The 19365-nt window shown below is 43.0% G+C and overlaps 1 protein-coding gene across 3 annotated transcripts in view; it reads left to right on the top strand.

Moving 5' to 3' along the window:
- Window positions 1–19365, top strand: part of WWP2 (WW domain containing E3 ubiquitin protein ligase 2) — a 146560-nt gene that overhangs the window by 108062 nt on the left and 19133 nt on the right. For all 3 annotated transcript variants that reach the window (XM_059903720.1, XM_059903721.1, XM_059903722.1), the window contains 2 exons: window positions 4065–4154; window positions 17042–17216. In XM_059903720.1, the coding sequence (XP_059759703.1) occupies window positions 4065–4154; window positions 17042–17216 (265 nt within the window). The remainder of the gene's footprint in view (window positions 1–4064; window positions 4155–17041; window positions 17217–19365) is intronic.

Genomic DNA, 19365 nt, shown 5'->3' on the forward strand with positions numbered 1-19365 from the left:
ATTTGTATGAATTCTGAGGAGCCGTGCAGGTAGGGAGGAGTTGAGAGTTCTCTAAGAAAAGCAGTTAGGCCAGGTCACGGATCAGGGAGGACCCACATGGACATTTAATCCGAGCAGGAGTCCAATTTTAAAAGGAAGAATGTAGATATCAAAAAAAAGGTAACGGAAGAAAGGTCTCGTTCCTCTTGGTAACTATTTTTCTAGCTAAGCCAGTTGAGAGGGTTCATAGAAGGACACTGAGATTCGCTGGACAATAACGGTGCCCAAAAGAGAGCCTTTCATTTCTAGGATCAGCTGGGATCAAAGACAGGATAGACAGGTCTTGTCAAGGCTTGGGAGGAGCCATCATAACTCTTGAATATAAGCAAAGAGGACTTCACACCGATTTCCTTTCTGGCAGTGCAGGAAGACCACTGTGTCAATTCAAGGCCTTTAATTCATGGAATTTTAAGAATTATTCCATCTTCAAATGAAAATATTAGCCAAAGTATAATAAAACCAAAGTTTTCTCCTTGCCTCAAATGAAATAGAAAAGAAGCCAGAAGTTGAGACCAGTTATAAGATGAAATTTGTAACAAAAGAATTGTTGGAATAAAGAAAAAATGTGTTTTAGCACCTTTTCTCTCCAACTGCAACAACACATATTTTGTCTTCATTCAAGGGGCAGCCCCACCCACCAATTATGGTCAGTTTTCCAATTAGTGACTGCAAAATGAGCAAAGTTGTTTTACTGGTGCTTTTGTGCCACAAAATTGCCAAGGACAGGAAGGATAGAGCTAATTTCTTAGGAAATGCTGAGGAATTCTCAGCTCCTTAAGTCTTTATTAGGAGCAAATGTTGTGAAAGAGTGGTTTGCTACCCTTGCCCTGAGGAGCTTCCATATTTCAGTACTTACTCTTAAGCCAAGTATCTTTCTCAAAACTTTCCTTATTTCCAAATTCAGATGAATAAAGAGGGTATTGGATTTGCTGCTTGATCACCCAGCAGACAGGAGGAATTTAGAGAGCTGGTGTGAAATCACAGTATGTTAGCCTTTTTTGCTGAAGGGTCCCCACCAGATCCCTACCAGTCTTTTGAGCTGGCAATATCTGTTACTCTTTTGTCTTTAATTCAGAAGGGCATCGAGAGGGAGAAGAGCTTTAACTTTACCCTGTGTTTATTTTCACCTGGTCAGTTTTGTCAGAAGATTCTGCCCTTTCAATAAAATACTGACTGAAGTGCATGAATCTTCCTTTTGCAGTGGGAGGAACCCAGGGCACCTGGGCCAAGTCACCAGTATCTGCTTCAACCAGAACCTTGAGTGGGAATACCCAGGAGAGAAAATGTTCTCGAGCTCATTTTAATGGTGTTTATAGCACTCCGGTCCTCAACACAGTAGTTGATCCCTTTTGAAAGGAGAGAGTATGGAACTACCAGACCTCACTGCTCCCAGGCGTAAGCCTACCAGTGGTGCAAAATGAGCAGCCTCTTCCCATAGATTGTATCTGAGCAGAGGGTTGTGATTAAAATGGAGCCTAGAAATTAACAAGGTGGACTTACTATAATTTCTCCCCAGTCGTCTTGATCCTATAGGTCCCCCTACCCAGACTCCTGTGCTAGGGAAAGCTGTTCACGTTGAGGTGGGCTTTGGAAAGGCACCTGGCACCTTGTCTGCTGGGTTGTGGGTTCCTTATAAGTTCCAGTTGCCCTTCCTTTTCCTCCTTTTTTCCTTTCAGAGTGACATGGTAAAACTCATGGGCTAGAGAGTCAGAGCTGAGTTTGTTTGTTTAGATTTTTCTGATGTGGACCATTTAAAAAAAAAAACTTAAAAAATATTTATTTATTTATTTATTTGGCTGCGCCGGGTGTTAGTTGCGGCATGTGGGCTCTTTAGTTGAGGCATGCGAAGTCTTAGTCGTGGCATGTGGGACCTAGTTCCCTGACCAGGGATCAAACCCGGCCCCCTGCATTGGGAGCATGGAGTCTCAGCCACTGGACCACCGGGGAAGTCCAGACGTGGACCATTTTTAAAGTCTTTATTACAATATTGCTTCTCTTTTATGTTTTGGTTTTTTGGCCACGAGGCACGTGGGATCTTAGTTCCCCGAGCAGGGATCGAACCTGCACCCCCTGCATTGGAAGGTGGAGTCTTAACCACTGGACCACAGGGGAAGTCCCAGAGACTGAGTTTAAATGCCACGTAAGAGTTACTTAGCCTCTCTGAGCCTCAGTTCCCTCGATGGTGATGGCATATGCCGCCATAAAGGATGAAGGCAGGGTTGAATGAAGTAAAAATGAGCCTGCAGCTCATTGTGGATGTTCAGTGAGTGATGGTTACCCCCTTCCCATCTTTGCCTTAAAAACCTTGCGTATACCTGTATCTGAATTAACCTCAGAGGGGCTTATCAATGCAGTCTGCTGATCAGACGTGAGAAATGGTATCGAATAAAGCTGATGTCTATTTGAGTAGACACACCAGGCTTAGTAACAGAAGTTAGGACATTTATTTCAGTATACAGTCAACTCTGCTATAACATATGTGTTCCTAGAAACCACCACGCTATGCCAAATCATGCAGTAAAAACCACAGGGCTTATGGGGAAAAATGGGTTAGGGGTGTAACAGTCAAAAATTTGTCAGTGACACAAACAGGAACCTAATAACGATGGTAGCACAGTTCTACACATGTTAAATGGTTGAGATCATAACACTACAATACATATGGCACATTTCCATGAGAAGACCTGAAGTTTGCCTGTGGAAGCAGGTGTTGGAAGGGTTGGAGCTTGTGAGTGTTGTCATGAAGTGGTACAAAGAGGGTTTTCTGAAATCAGATGGGAGATGTAACACCACATGTGGGTGAGTATGGTGTGTAACACGCAGTAAAGTGAGGTAGCCGGCAGATGAGTGTGGGTTTTGTGTATTCCTACACGACTGGGTTTAACTGGGGGAAGTCTTCTGTGTTCATCTAGTGTGTTTTGAAGGCAAATTCATGCAAAGCAAATCCAAAATTCATAGTATGTTCCCTTATGTATCAATCACATTGGCATAGACTTGTGTTTTTAAAACAAGCATTTCAGTAGAACTGACTCTACTAGCTTCCTGGCAAAGGTCACCTTCCCCTAGGCAGTACCCAAAAGTAGAAGTAAATAAAATCAATGTAAAACATAAAGGCTAACGGGACCATTAACATCCTTCATAAAATGGTAAGCATTTTATAAACATAAATCTTTGCATCCCTTATATGTAGGTTACTGTATTCTAGGTAAGTGGAGTTATTGTCAGATTGCATTGAATGTGGGAATAACAGGAGTGTGGGGATGGGTGGTCCTTGGCTGTATTTTGTAGTGATTTTGCCTTTGTATTAACTCTTTGGATCATCTGCTACCTTGTCATTCTGCCATTAGCACAGATGAGCCACCCTCCGCACCCTGATCTCATAATAACCCACACACAGACTTAGGGGTAGAGCAGCCAATAAATAGCAGTATGCTATGTTTCTTGATTCATCCAGATCTCTTTTAAAGATCCTCTGTAAATGAATCCTGTATTTTAAAAAGAAATGTGATCATGAATATATATGATTCTAGGAGAACAGGGATAGTCATATAATTTGTGACTTTAAGAGGTAGTAGGCTACAAGGGCTGGAGGGCCCATGGATGAGCTTTAGGAGAGGTCCAGGAGTCCCAGAAATTGCACACACATTTTTGTTGGTAAGTGCATTTTGGAAGCTTTCATCACATTCCTAAAGGGATCTTTGATCCTGAAATGGCCAAGAAACAGTGATTCACAAAAATCCATGGCAATGTAGATTCATATGGGTTGTTTAGGGGAATTTAGCGTGATCTATGGGTTATCTAGTACCTTGAATCCATAAAGGGGAACTGTTATAGTTTTTTCAAGAAACAGACGTGGGTGCCACCATCAATGACAACGTGGAGCTTGTCTGACCAGCGGGTTGGTCTTGCATGTCAACTTTGATGTTACCTCTCACATTAGCCTAATAGTAGTGAAGGACTCCTTTGAGCAAGGGCATATGCCTTTCACCGGTGTGTCTCATGCCTCCCTTGACTTTATTTTGCAGATGGGAGCAGCGAGAGCTCCCCAACGGGCGTGTCTATTATGTTGACCACAATACCAAGACCACCACCTGGGAGCGGCCTCTTCCTCCAGGGTAAGGCTTGGACCAGTGAGACCCGAGGCTCTAGAACTGGCACCAAGAGTCCCCCATCAGCTTCTTCACCACTCGCTGCCATGGCCATCTCTTTATTTTCCCCCACTCTCCTCCTTTCTCTCTTTTCCCCTCCCCCTACAGTCATCCCCTTCTACATTCTCTGCTCTCTCTTTCTACTTTCCCTTCTTCCTACATGTGTTGTATTGGCCATGGGCTTTCTTAAGTGGTATTCAGAACCCCCATGGATATTGGGTTCTGGAGGAAGGAGGGTTGGGGAGGCCTCTGGGGCCCTTGGTGTCTCACTGGCCTCAGTCATTTCACCTACAGAAATATCCTATAGGGCCCGATTTTCAGTTTCTTTCTGCAGAGGTAGCAAAGTCCAGGGACATTTATCCTGGGTCCCTTGATTGCCTTTCCTACTCACTTACTTTAATTCTGCTCTCATTTCCTAGGACAGACTAGGAACATTTAGAGCATCTCTGGGGGAAAAAAGAGCACAAGGAAGCCAAGATAGAGAGGGTGTTGATGCATTTCATAGCGCCCTGTGTCCAACCAGCCCCTGGAGACAGTGTGCTTCTCGTTCAGCGGGCTTTGCGAGAACGCAGCTAAGTTCTCCAAAACCAGAGGATGAGTGAGGCTTCCAAGTGAGGGAAGACTGTCCAAGTTCAAGGAGAAGGGGTTTGGTTCCCTGTCTGCCAGGGACAGAAAGTTCTTTCCACATGTGTCTCCCGGTCCTGAGAGCTTTCGAAAGGGAATGCATTCTGCTCTCAGGAAAGAATCACCTCCCAGTAAAGCAGCCATCAAGGGCTCCTACATAGAACATGAACGCTGACTTCCCCCTCCGAAGCTTGCAGAGGGAGAGGATGTCAGAGGTGGACACATCGGGAGAACCCCCGTGCTCTGTTTTGTTCACCTGTCAGGCGTGTGCCGGGCAAATATCACCTCACTTTCCAGTCCTACAAGTTTCCATGGATGGGCTGCTTTTAGTTTCAGTTTTCCAGTGGAATGCTTGTGTTTTCCTTTTCTTCCTTACCATTCTGGAAATCACACTCATAATCCGCCATCCTTAGTTCTTACTCTGTTTCTCCTTTTACTTTAAGTCCAGGGAACTTACCAAAGATAAACATTGACTTCTTAGAAAAAAATTAAAACGTTTTATTATGGAAATTATAGAAATTTTCATATTGAATTTTTCAAATATGTGGGACAAAGAATGCCCACACACTCAACACTTAGCTTCAATAATTATCGACTCATGGCCACTCTTGTTTCATCTATACCAGCGGTTGGCAAACTGTGGGCCTGTGGACAAAATCCAGCCTGCCACCTGTTTTGTAAATAAAGTTTTATTGGAACATAGCCCCTCTCATTTGTTTACTTATTGTCCATGGCTGCTTTTGTGCTCATTGGCTGAGTTGAGTAATTGTGATACAGACTGTAAAGTCTGCAAAGACTAAAATATTTACTTTTTGGCCCTTGGTAGAAAACATTTGCCACCTCCTGCTGTGTAATCCTCACTCACCCCTCTCCCACCCCTGTTCTAGATTATTTTGAAGCACATCCCAGACATCGTATCATTTTATCCAAATGTCAGTATATATTTCTAAAAAGTGTTCTCTTATTAAAAGTAAAACCACTATATTATTAACAGTATTTACCTACCGCCATCAAACCCAGTGAGTAGTCAGATTTCTCCAGTTGTCTCACAAATTAATCATCAACTTTTAACGGGACACATTGCACACTTGTACTTTGTGAATTTATAACATGTATATATATTTTTTGTCTTTTTTTTTTTGAACTTTTGAATTTTATTTTATATATTTTTTATACAGCAGGTTCTTATTAGTCACCCATTTTATACATATTAGTGTATATATGTCAATCCCAATCTCCCAATTCATCACACCACCACCACCACCCCTCTGCCACTTTCCCCCCTTGGTGTCCATATGTTTGTTCTCTACATCTGTGTCTCTATTTCTGCCCTGCAAACTGGTTCATCTGTACCATTTTTCTAGGTTCCACATATATGCATTAATATGCGATATTTGTTTTTCTCTTTCTGACTTACTTCACTCTGTATGACAGTCTCTAGATCCGTCCACATCGCTACAAATGACCCAATTTCGTTCCTTTTTATGGCTGAGTAATATTCCATTGTATATATGTACCACATCTTCTTTATCCATTCGTCTGTTGATGGGCATTTAGGTTGCTTCCATGACCTGGCTATTGTAAATAGTGCTGCAATGAACATTGGGGTGCATGTGTCTTTTTGAATTATGGTTTTCTCTGGGTATATGCCCAGGAGTGGGATTGCAGGCTCATATGGTAATTCTATTTTTAGTTTTTTAAGGAACCTCCATACTGTTCTCCATAGTGGCTGTATCAATTTACATTCCCACCAACAGTGCAAGAGGGTTCCCTTTTCTCCACACCCTCTCCAGCATTTGTTGTTTGTAGATTTTCTGATGATGCCCATTCTAACTGGTGTAAGGTGATACCTCATTGTAGTTTTAATTTGCATTTCTCTAATAATTAGTGATGTTGAGCATCTTTTCCTGTGCTTATGGCCATCTGTATGTCTTCTTTGGAGAAATATCTGTTTAGGTCTTCTGTGCACTTTTTGATTGGGTTGTTGGTTTTTTTGATATTGAGCTGCATGAGCTGTTTATATATTTTGGAGATTAATCCTTTGTCCATTGATTCGTTTGCAAATATTTTCTCCCATTCTGAGGGTTGTCTTTTTGTCTTGTTTGTAGTTTCCTTTGCTTTGCAAAAGCTTTTAAGTTTCACTAGGTCCCATTTGTTTATTTTTTATTTTTATTTCCATTACTCTAGGAGGTGGATCAAAAAAGATCTTGCTGTGATTTATGTCAAAGGGTGTTCTTCCTATGTTTTCCTCTAAGAGTTTTATAGTGTCCGGTCTTACATTTAGGTCTCTAATCCATTTTGAGTTTATTTTTGTGTATGGTGTTAGGGAGTGTTCTAATTTCATTCTTTTACATGTAGCTCTCCAGTTTTCCCAGCACCACTTGTTGAAGAGACTGTCTTTTCTCCATTGTATGTCCTTGCCTCCTTTGTCATAGATTAGTTGACCATAGGTGCGTGGGTTTATCTCTGGGTTTTCTATCCTATTCCATTGATCTGTATTTCTGTTTTTGTGCCAGTACCATATTGTCTTGATTACTGTAGCTTTGTAGTATAGCCTGAAGTCAGGGCATCTGATTCTTCCAGCTCCGTTTTTTTCCCTCAAGAGTGCTTTGGCTCTTCGGGGTCTTTTGTGTCTCCATACAAATTTTAAGATTTTTTGTTCTAGTTCTGTAAAAATAGCCACTGGTAGTTTGACAGGGATTGCATTGAATCTGTAGATTGCTTTGGGTAGTATAGTCATTTTCACAATATTGATTCTTCCAATCCAAATCCATCTGCAAACAGTGACAGTTTTACTTCTTCTTTTCCAATTTGTATTCCTTTTATTTCTTTTTCTTCTCTGATTGCTGTGGCTAGGACTTCCAAAACTATGTTGAATGATAGTGGCGAGAGTGGACATCCTTGTCTTGTTCCTGATCTTAGAGGAAACGCTTTCAGTTTTTCACCATTAGAAATGATGTTTGCTGTGGGTTTGTCGTGTATGGCCTTTATTATGTTGAGGTAGGTTCCCTCTTTGCCCACTTTCTGGAGAGTTTTTATCATAAATGGGTGTTGAATTTTGTCAGAAGTTTTTTCTGCATCTATTGAGATGATCATATGGTTTTTCTACTTCAATTTGTTAATATGGTGTATCACATTGATTGATTTGCGTATATTGAAGAATCCTTGCATCCGTGGGATAAATCCCACTTGATCATGGTGTATGATCCTTTTAAGGTGCTGTTGGATTCTGTTTGGTAGTATTTTGTTGAGGACTTTTGCATCTATATTCATCAGTGATATTGGCCTGTAATTTTCTTTTTTTGTAATATCTTTGTCTGGTTTTGGTATCAGGGTGATGGTGGCCTCATAGAATGAGTTTGGGAGTGTTCCTTCCTCTGCAGTTTTTTTGAAGAGTTTGAGAAGGATGGGTGTTAGCTCTTCTCTAAATGTTTGATAGAATTCGCCTGTGAAGCCATATGGTCCTGGTCTTTTGTTTGTTGGAAGATTTTTAATCACAGTTTCAATTTCAGTGCTTGTGATTGGTCTGTTTATATTTTCTATTTCTTCCTGGTTCAGTCTTGGAAGCTTATACTTGTCTAAGAATTTGTCCATTTCTTCCAGGTTGTCCATTTTATTGGCATAGACTTGCTTGTAGTAGTCTCTTAGGATGCTTTGTATTTCTGCGGTGTCCATTGTAACTTCTCTTTTTCATTTCTTTTTTTTTTTTCTTATAAATTTATTTATTTTTATTTTTGGCTACGTTGGGCCTTCGTTGCTGCGCGCTGGCTTTCTCTAGTTGTGTCGAGTGGGGGCTACTCTTATGTTGCTGTGCGCGGGCTTCTCATTGAGGTGGCTTCTCTTGTTGCGGAGCACGGGCTCTAGGCGCACGGGCTTTAGGCGCACGGGCTTCAGTAGTTATGGCACGTGGGCTCAGTCGTTGTGGCACACGGGCTCAGTAGTTGTGGCTCGCGGGCTCTAGAGCGCAGGTTGAGTAGTTGTGGCGCACGGGCTTAGTTGCTCTGCAGCATGTGGGATCTTCCCGGACCAGGGCTCGAACCCGTGTCCCCTGCATTGGCAGGCGGATTCTTAACCACTGCACCACCAGGGAAGCCCTCCTTTTTCATTTCTAATTTTATTGATTTGAGTCCTCTCCCTCTTTTTCTTGATGAGTCTGGCTAAAGGTTTATCAATTTTGTTTATCTTCTCAAAGAACCAGCTTTTAGTTTTATTGATCTTTGCTATTGTTTTCTTTGTTTCTTTTTCATTTATTTCTGCTCTGTTGTTTATGATTTCTTTCCTTCTACTAACTTGGGTTTTGTTTGTTCTTCTTTCTCTAGTTCCTTTAGGTGTAAGGTTAGATTGTTTATTTGAGATTTTTCTTGTTTCTTGAGGTAGGCTTGTATAGCTATAAACTTCCCTTTTAGAACTGCTTTTGCTGCATCCCATAGGTTTTGGATCATCGTGTTTTTGTTGTAATTTGTCTCTAGGTATTTTTGATTTCCTCTTTGATTTCTTCAGTGACCTCTTGGTTATTTAGTAACGTATTGTTTAGCCTCCATGTGTTTGTGTTTTTTACGTTGTTTTCCCTGTAATTGATTTCTAATCTCATAGCGAGCATCGTGGTCAGAAAAGATGCTTGATATGATTTCAATTTTCTTAAATTTACTGAGGCTTGATTTGTGACCCAAGATGTGATCTATCCTGGAGAATGTTCTGTGTGCACTTGAGAAGAAAGTGTAATCTGCTGTTTTTGGATGGAATGTCCTATAAATATCAATTAAATCTATCTGGTCTATTGTGTGATTTAAAGCTTGTGTTTCCTTATTAATTTTCTGTCTGGATGATCTGTCCATTGGTGTAAGTGAGGTGTTAAAGTCCCCCACTGTTATTGTGTTGCTGTCGATTTCCTTTTATAGCTGTTAGCAGTTGCCTTATGTATTGAGGTGCTCCTATGTTGGGTGCATATATATTTATAATTGTTATATCTTCTTCTTGGATTGATCCCTTGATCATTATGTAGTGTCCTTCCTTGTCTCTTGTAACAGTCTTTATTTTAAAGTCTATTTGATATGAGTATTGCTACTCCAGCTTTCTTTTGATTTCCATTTGCATGGAATATCTTTTTCCATCCCCTCACTTTCAGTCTGTATGTGTCCCTAGGTCTGAAGTGGGTCTCTTGTAGACAGCATATATATGGGTCTTGTTTTTGTATCCATTCAGCGAGCCTGTGTCTTTTGTTTGGAGCATTTAATCCATTCATATTTAAGGTAATTATCGATATGTATGTTCCTATTACCATTTTCTTAGTTGTTATGGGTTTGTTTTTGTAGGTCCTTTTCTTCTGTTGTGTTTCCCACTTAGAGAAGTTCCTTTAGCATTTGTTGTGGAGCTGGTTTGGTGGTGCTGAATTCTCTTAGCTTTTGCTTGTCTGTAAAGCTTTTGATTTCTCCATCGAATCTGAATGAGATCCTTGCGGGGTAGAGTAATCATGGCTGCAGTTTCTTTCCTTTCATCACTTTAAATATATCGTGCAACTCCCTTCTGGCTTGTAGAGTTTCTGCTGAGAAATCAGCTGTTAACCTTATGGGAATTCCCTTGTATGTTATTTGTCGTTTTTCCCTTGTTGCTTTCAGTAATTTTTCTTTCTCTTTAAGTTTTGTCAGTTTGATTACTATGTGTCTTGATGTGTTTCTCCTTGGGTTTATCCTGCCTGGGACTCTTTGCGCTTCCTGGACTTGGGTGGCTGTTTCCTTTCCCATGTTAGGGAAGTTTTCGACTATAATCTCTTCAAATATTTTCTCGGGTCCTTTCTCTCTCTCTTCTCCTTCTGGGACCCCTATAATGTGAATGTTGGTGTGTTTAATGTTGTCCCAGAGGTTATCTTAGGCTGTCTTCATTTCTTTTCATTCTTTTTTCTTTATTCTGTTCCGCGGCTGTGAATTCCACCATTTTGCCTTCCAGGTGACTTGTCTGTTCTTCTGCCTCAGTCATTCTGCTATTGATTCCTTCTAGTGTAGTTTTGATTTCAGTTATTGTATTGTTCATCTCTGTTTGTTTGTTCTTTAATTCTTCTAGGTGTTTGTTCTTTAATTCTTCTAGCTCTTTGTTAAACATTTGTTGCATCTTCTCGATCTTTGCCTCCATTCTTTTTCCGAGGTCCTGGATCATCTTCACTGTCATTATTCTGAATTCTTTTTCTGGAAGGTTGCCTATCTCCACTTCATTTAGTTATTTTTCTGAGGTTTTATCTTGTTCCTTCATCTGGTATATAGTCCTCTGCCTTTTCATTTTGTCTCTCTTTCTGTGAATGTGGTTTTCCTTCCACAGCCTGCAGAATTGTAGTTCTTCTTGCTTCTGCTGTCTGCATGGATGAGGCTGGTGGATGAGGCTATCTAAGAGGCTTGTGCAAGCTTCTTGATGGGAGGGACTGGTGGTGGGTAGAGCTGGCTGTTGCTCTGGTGGGCAGAGCTCAGTAAAACTTTAATCCGCTTGTCTGCTGATGGGTGGGGCTGGGTTCCCTCCCTGTTGATTGTTTGGCCTGAGGCGACCCAGCCCTGGAGTCTACCCGGCTCTTTGGTGGGGCCAATGGCAGACTCCAGGAGGGCTCACTCCAAGGAGTACCTCCCAGAACTTCTGCTGCCAGTGTCCTTGTCCCCACGGTGAGCCACAGTCATGCCCCGCCTCTGCAGGAGGCCCTCCAACAGCAGCAGGTAGGTCTGGTTCAGTCTCCTATGGGGTCACTGCTCCTTCCCCTGGGTCCCGATGTGCACACTACTTTGTGTGTGCCCTCCAAAAGTGGAGTCTCTGTTTCCCCCAGTCCTGTCAAAGTCCTGCAGTCAAATCCTGCTAACCTTCAAAGTCTGATTCTCTAGTAGTTCCTCCTGTTTCCAGACCCCCAGGTTGGGAAGCCTGACGTGGGGCTCAGAACCTTCACTCCAGTGGGTGGACTTCTGTGGTATAAGTGTTCTCCAGTTTGTGAGTCACCCACCCAGCAGTTATGGGACTTGATTTTACTGTGATTGCGCCCCCTCCTACTATCTCATTGCAGCTTCTTCTTTGTCTTTGGATGTGGGGTGTCTTTTTTGGTGAGTTCCAGTGTCTTCCTGTCGATGATTGTTCAGCAGTTGGTTGTGATTCCTGTGCTCTCGCAAGAGGGAGTGAGCGCACGTCCTTCTACTCCGCCATCTTGAACCAATCTCCCTATGACACACATATTTAAAAGTGGTGGTAACTCTGTAAGTGTGCTGGTTGCTTGCCTCTTAACCTCTCTGGTCTATAAGTTATTTTAGACCTTGACCTGGTGAACATTTGAATGGAATCTAAATGAAGATATTTAATGGTATCGTCTAAGAATGGCTGAGGATTTACTCTTCTTTAAGTATTGAGGTGGAATACTAGACCCAGCTTTCTTATTTTCAGGATAGTTTTAATGTTTTATTGTGAGATGGCTCAGCCTCTGCACCCCCTATAGCCTATGAATTCTTCCTGAGTTTTAGACCCAGACCTTTAAGCCCCTGGCACTTAGTTCTGCTATGTAATAGGGAACCCAGAGAGAACAGAATGCTCAAGCTTTCATTGTTAATTAATTAGAGAAGTTCCGCCCTGGGGAAGTATTACCATGGTGAGAGCAACCTTGAAACTACAGATGGAGCCATTATATCAGCAGACCTAGACATCCAGGAGCGAGATTGAACCAAAGGATTCAGTTTATCATGGCCATCCCCTTCTGTCCCACCCATGGGACACTTGTATGAAGACCAGTCGTTTTATCCAGGAGAAAAAAGTATTGGACCTGGTAGTTAAGGATGAATGCAATAATTTGCTGTTTAGTCATTCTTAGGTGGTTCTCAAACTTGAGGTGAGCAGGGAGAGTGATCACCATAGAGCATGGTATTGGGGAGGCCTCATAGGGGGCTTAGACTTGGTCTTTAGGAAAGGCTGAGCGGTGGACTTCAGTGAGAAGAGGAAGGTGATCCAGGTTGGGAGAACAGTGTGAATGTAAAAGCTGTGTTTCGGGAATGATGCATGGAGCAGTTTTGCTGGAGTGGAGGGTTTGTGTGAAACAAAGATGCTCAAAGTGTGTACAGCAAGGCCCCTGGGTTTGGTGCAGATGCCCCCTGGAACCAAACAACATGAAAGGGCTGACCTGGCCTCCAGCCACTGCTCTGTTTTTGTAGATTGTGATTCTGCGTAAGATTCTACCTGCAACTCTGCGTAAGATTCTACCTGCAACCAAGAGTGTGATTATGCTGCGTAGAGGTTTGAAATTCACCAGTGCAGAGGACTTCTAGTGAAACATATGGATCCAACATGTGTTTATTTCCATTCCTTCCTGAGAACCCACTAAAATAGCAATAAAGGTTATAAAAAAGTATAATGATAAAGGAATGGAAGAGGAGAAAAAGCATATGGGAGATTGTAATCAGAGTTTAGTTGCTGATGGATAAATGGCAGAGTTGCGAAAGCTGAAACCCAAGCTTCCGGTGTGGGGTTTCCACCCGGAAGGCAGCCAATTTGCACCATGGAGCCCTGGAAAGCCTCAGCGATCAGAGACATATGGGGTGTGTGTGTGAATGTGTATGTGTATGTGTAATGAGACAAAAAACTTGGAAGTTTAAAATTTGTGCAGGGAACAGCTAGATTTCTAGATTGTCAGCCATCGCTCCCAACCCTCTGCCATATGTATGTGTGCACACACAGACATGCACACACACACATGTTCACATACACGCATGCGCAGCCACGTGAGTGCTGCTAGTGTAAGAAGTTCCTGGGAGAGTAGAACCAGCGTGGAGAACATAGCCATAGCCGAAGGCAGAGATGAACTCAGGAAAAAGTGATTAAGTGAGGATGCTGTCTCCAGGGTAAAGACTGGAAGGTTTTTTTTGCTGGGGAAAGTGACCAGTCTAAGGGAAGAAAACTACAGATTGTGATATTTGGGGATCTTCTAGTGAAACAGCTGAGTGAATCCAGAAATCAACTTTTAGACATTTTAACACTCAGGTGTGAGGGTTGAAATAAAGGCATCTTCGGACATGCAGGGTTTCAAAAAATTAACTTTGGTGCATCCTTTCTCAGAAACTCCTAGATGATTTCTTCTACCAGACAAGAGGAAACAGAGAAAGAAGTCCTGAGATGCAGGACACAGGGGACTCAGTTCAGGGGCCAAGAGGAGGGTGAGGGAAGATGACTCAGGGCAGGAATGTAGAGCAGGCAGGCCTGGAGGACAGCTGTCCACGCTGGACAAAGGGTGCCTGGAGAAATGAGGCCCAGAGTTGAGTGATCCTGGGAGGCCACCAGCCCTGTCAGAATCTGGGGGTGAATTTGTGATAGGTCCTTGAAAACCAAGCAGAATGAAACACGCAGTTCTTAACTCTAGAGAAAAAGAAAAAGGTGTACAAGTAAGGAAATGTATGTATAGTATTCTACATAGTCATAATCCAAACTCTGACTATTGAGTTAGTGATGGTTTTCTAAATTGGGAGGATGGGGGAGGAGAGAGCATTGTGTGTGTTGTGCGGTGGAGTACAAGAACTAAATCCTCAGCTTTGCTAGTGGAAAGTCCATAAGTAATATCTAATTTGGCAGAAATCAAGAAATTATGGAGTAAGCATTTATTTAGAAGTACGACTGTCAATAGAAGAAGCAGTCAAGAGCTGAAAGTAGTTGTTGCCTCTGGGGAGCAGAAATCAGCAGTAGGGAGAAGGAGGCAGGAGACACTGGCTTTCATTGTATCTCCTGTAGTACTGTTTGTGTTTCAAACTATAGATACATGATTCCTTTGCTAACAAATAAAAATAAATAAAAATCACTGGTTGGGAGAATTTATGAGACAGGTGGGAAAGTTCCAGATTATTGTGAGCCTTGAATACTGATTCAAGGTTTTGACTCGAGCCTGACATAAGGAGTCAGTCTGTTGGGGTTACCCTGATGGCAGTTTGTTGGCTGGATTGGATAAAGAGATTAGTTCAGAGATAGTTGGACGTAGAAATGGAAAGTCAAGGGCAGGGAGACAAATAAAATGAAGCCCTCGGGCTGAGTGGCTTACTGACATCAGTAGGAAAGGAAGAGTCGGGAATGATGGTGTTGTTTCATGCCTGGGAGGAGGACTGATGCAGGGAGGACGGGGAAAGGCTCAGGTTTGGGGCGAGAGGGATGGCATTTAGTTGAATCCAAAGTGACAGCAGGTCAGGACGGCAAGGCAGTCCAGCAAGAGGAATCCAGACGCAGTCTGTGAACAGGGACTGGGAACTACTTGAGGAGAAGCCATTTTTAGGGAGGCTTTGAGTTTGAAAGAATTGTTGAAAGGGTGGCAACAAAAGTCAGCTAGGAGGCTAACCCTGAAAGCTGAGGAAAGTATCAGACCAAAGCGCCATAGTCATGTGAATAAGATCAGAATTCAGAGATGATACGAGAAGGTCGTTAGGGAACAAAGACCCTCCAACACTTTGGAATCGTACAGTGTAACCCATTTTGGGCTCCTTTTGCGTTGGGTTAACCCCGTTTTCTTCAGTGGTATCTCTCTCTTATTTTTTTAAAACTCCTTTTCTCCCCCTTACCCTTTCAAATTTATAATGGAAAATTCAGGCATACAGCAAATTTGAGAGAATAGTACAATGAATCCCTTGTAACCATTGCCTGGTTCTAACAGTTAATAACATTTTGTTTTATCTGATCTTCCCACTTTTCAGGGGAGGGGACCAATGAATTGTAAAGCAAATCCCAGTCATCATATCCTTGGGTCCATAAATACATCACATACACCTCTAACAGATGAGTGTTTTGTTTTAAACATAACCAAAATACCATTATCCCACCCAACACAATTAACAATATTTCCTTACTTATGTCATACACAGTCTGTGTTGCGTTTTCCCCAATTGTCTTAAAAATGTTTTCACACTTGATTTGTTTGAATCAGATCCAAACTCAAGATCAACACATTGCTTTTGGCTGATCTCATAAGTCTCTCTTAATCTATAAGTTCCCCCACCCTTCCTTGTTTTTTTCTGGCTATTTATTTGTTGAAGATCCTGGGCATCTGTCTTGTAGAATTTCTCACATTCTGGATGTGGCTGATTGTGACTCCTGGTGTTGTGTTATATGTTCCTTTATTCCTTATCTTTCCTGGTAAACTGGTCATTAGATATGGAGGCTTAATTAGATTCAAATTCATTTTTTAAAATTGAAATATAATTTACACACAGTGAGATAAACAGATCTTAGTTATACAGTTCACTGAGCTTTGACAAATGCGTACACTTATGTAACTCACACTCCATCAAAATGTAAAATATTTCTATCACCCTGCGGAGTTCCCTTTCTTACCTTCTTTTGATCACTTCTTCCCTGTGTATGTGGAAATCAAGTTACATCTACCAAGCACAGCTGAGGATTTTTACTCTCTGTTCTAGCCCTGCCTTGCCCATGGATATTTTAGGGCCAACTTTGGAAAGATTGCTTCCTCAACAAAAGATAATGTGGAGAGTCCTGCTGTCATTTGCACCAACTCTTCTTCTCGTGATCATGCAACGTATTTTCACTGGCACCTTATATCAGGATAATTTCAGTTTCAAGGAACAAAAATTGGGATCCAAATTGGCTTGAATAATGAAGAGAATTCACTGCCTCATGTAACTAAAAATTCTAGATGTAGATCCTGGTTTCAAGTGAACCATGATCCAGTGGCTCAACAGTATCCCCAAGAGACTGGCTTTTTTCCCATTTTTCTGCTCTGCCATCTACTGGGTCAACTTCATATTGTGTTTGGGTCCAAGATGGTAGCCAGTCCCAGGACTGCATACTTTCTCAGTCATATCCGGCAGAGAAGAGAGACTATATTCTTCCCACCATAACTAGCAAAAGCCATGAGATTCATCCTGATTGGCTCAGCATAGGTCACTTGCCCACTCCTGGTCCAGTCAACAGTTCAACTCCAGGGTTGGGAGTACAGTCAGGTGCCCCAGAACCACTTGGATCTCTGACATGGAAATCAGGAGCTGTTGGTAAAGAAGGATTGGTGGCTGGGGGGGCAACCACAGATGTCTGCTAGAATCACCTAAGCCCTGGAAGCCTCCGTGACTGGAGCCCACCTGGCTGTGCCTCCCCGGAGCAGCCAAACTCCTGTGCCAGACCCCACACCAGACCCTTCCTCACCCTCCTCCTTGCCAGCCATCCTGAGATTTCTCTAGCATTTGAGCGGAGGGGTGAGGCGGTCACTGTATTCATTCTGAGCTTGATGTTTGCAGCTGGGAGAAACGCACAGACCCCCGAGGCAGGTTCTACTACGTGGACCACAACACTCGGACCACCACCTGGCAGCGCCCCACGGCCGAGTACGTGCGGAACTATGAGCAGTGGCAGTCCCAGCGCAACCAGCTCCAGGGCGCCATGCAGCACTTCAGCCAGAGATTCCTCTACCAGGTGAGAGCCGGGGGCCAGCCACGAGGGAGGGGAGCCTTCCAGCGGCCATGCACGGCCACGCACATTCTCCGTCCACCTGTTTGGCAAGCAGGGAAAATGGTGGCTAGAAATGTCAGTGCTCTGACACTGGAGATTTTACTCATCACAGTGAAATTCCTCAAACTCCAGTGTTTCTAACTTAGTGACTCCATGTCCACCTTCTGTGTTTATGGACTCAGGACGTGTATCTGAAACTGAATTCCCCCATCTTCCTTCCAGGACTGGATTTCTCTTCTGGTCCCTCCATCCAGGTCCATTTACCCAGACTTGAGACCTGAAGTTTGCTGTGACCTCTCCCATACCTTGCCTTTTCAAGTCAAAGCAGTCACCCAAATCCTTCCCTTTCTATTGCTGCTACTGGTTTTCTTTAGATATTTATTATCTGACAGGTTCTGAAGGATGGAGGGACCTTAAAGTTCATCTGGATTTGGGGTGGGCAAACTATGGCCTTTGGGCCAAATGGGCCCCCAGCTAATTTTGTAAATAAAGTTTTATCGGAACACAAGCACACCCCATAGTGTGGGTATTGACTGTGGCTGCTTTCATGCTACAATGGCAGAGTTGAGTAGCCACAACAAAGACCAGGTGGCCCATAAAGCCTAAAATATTTCTGTGGCCCTTTACAGAAAAAGTGTATTGACCACCGGTCTAGATCAGCCTTCTTCTATCTGATTCCTGATTTTCCTCTGTCCCTCCCACCTGAATGGTTAAGGCAGCCTTGGAATTGTCTCTTTGCTGTCATTCTCTCTCCTCCAATCTGTACTGCCTGTTTCTAGTAGAGCAGTCTTCAAAGTCATTTTGTCACTTTTTTTTTTTTCTTTTTAATTTTTTGGCCGTGCCACGCAGCTGCGGGATCTTAGTTTCCCAACCAGGGATCGAACCTGGGTCCCCTGCAGTGGAAGCTTGGAGTCCTAACCACTGGACCACCAGGGAATTCCCCATTTTGTCACTTTTAAAAAAAATCACTGTGGAAGATTTAAGGAATGGGGCTTTGCTCTACATTATTAATCACTGGCTCAAAACCTTCTGTGGTCATTACCTATAGAATAACATTTAAACCTTCTCGTCCAGAAGTCAGAGTGTTGTGGTCCCAAATTACCTGTCTAATGGTCTCCCATACTGGGTCCCTTTAGGAACCTTCCTTCCTGGGTCTCTCTCTCATTAGAGGCCCTACCAGCAGCCTGGTGCTTGGTGGGGAGCCCAGCCACACAGCTTCTTTGGCAGAGAGAAGTGGGATTCCCAAGTTGGAACTCTGATTACATTTTCTCAGAGCCCCTTGAACATGAAGCTTTGTTCCCCCTGCAGTGGAACCTGCACAGGGTGTGGTATATCGGAAGTTGGAAACTTTTTGAGCTGGTCTAGGACATCACCACGTTTAACTCACCTTGTTTCTATTTGAAATGAACTTTAACCCCACAACCCATTTCTAAATGCTCAGAAAACCTGTAATTCCAGTTAATAGCATTCATCATCAGCTTTGCCGTCATTTCCAGCTCTTTCTCTGCTCACCCAAAGCAGGAGCTACCCCATCAACCAGAAGGCAGCATGGTGGCATTGGCCTTGGCTGGCTTGTTCCTTCTTCTGTCTGTGGGGGCTGATTGCTCATCATACAGTGTTTCCTTAGTATGGATGAGCAGAAAGTCTGGTGTTTGTCACGTTGAGTTGCCTCCAAGGTAGCTATGATGCCTGTCTACAGCCCGTGCCCAGTGGTCTACCTGGTGCAGCACTGCTGGGCATCTGGCCTCCCACTCCACAGCCCCCTTCATACATGCCGGCCATCCGGTCCTGGCATGTTTCAAAATTGGGTGGAATCTGGTCCTTCTCTGCATTTCAGAAATTATTCCTTTTGAGCTGGGCCCCAAAGACTTTCCCTGCCATTTTCTTGGGTGGTCATGGCTGCAAAACTGGAAAGGTCTGGGGCATCTTTGTCCTTTGACTTAGAGACGAGGACGCGTTTTAGGAGTCTCACATGGTTTTGTCTCCCTGTTTACCCGACTTCTTAAATTAAAAAAGAAAACTCCATTGAAGGACTCTTTTTTTTTTTTCCTACCCTCCCATGCACTGTGTAGGTTCTGTCAGTTGACCCAGATGTTTGGTGTGTGAAAGGGAA

Source organism: Balaenoptera ricei, chromosome 19, assembly GCF_028023285.1.
Source record: "Balaenoptera ricei isolate mBalRic1 chromosome 19, mBalRic1.hap2, whole genome shotgun sequence".
NCBI lineage: Eukaryota > Metazoa > Chordata > Mammalia > Artiodactyla > Balaenopteridae > Balaenoptera > Balaenoptera ricei.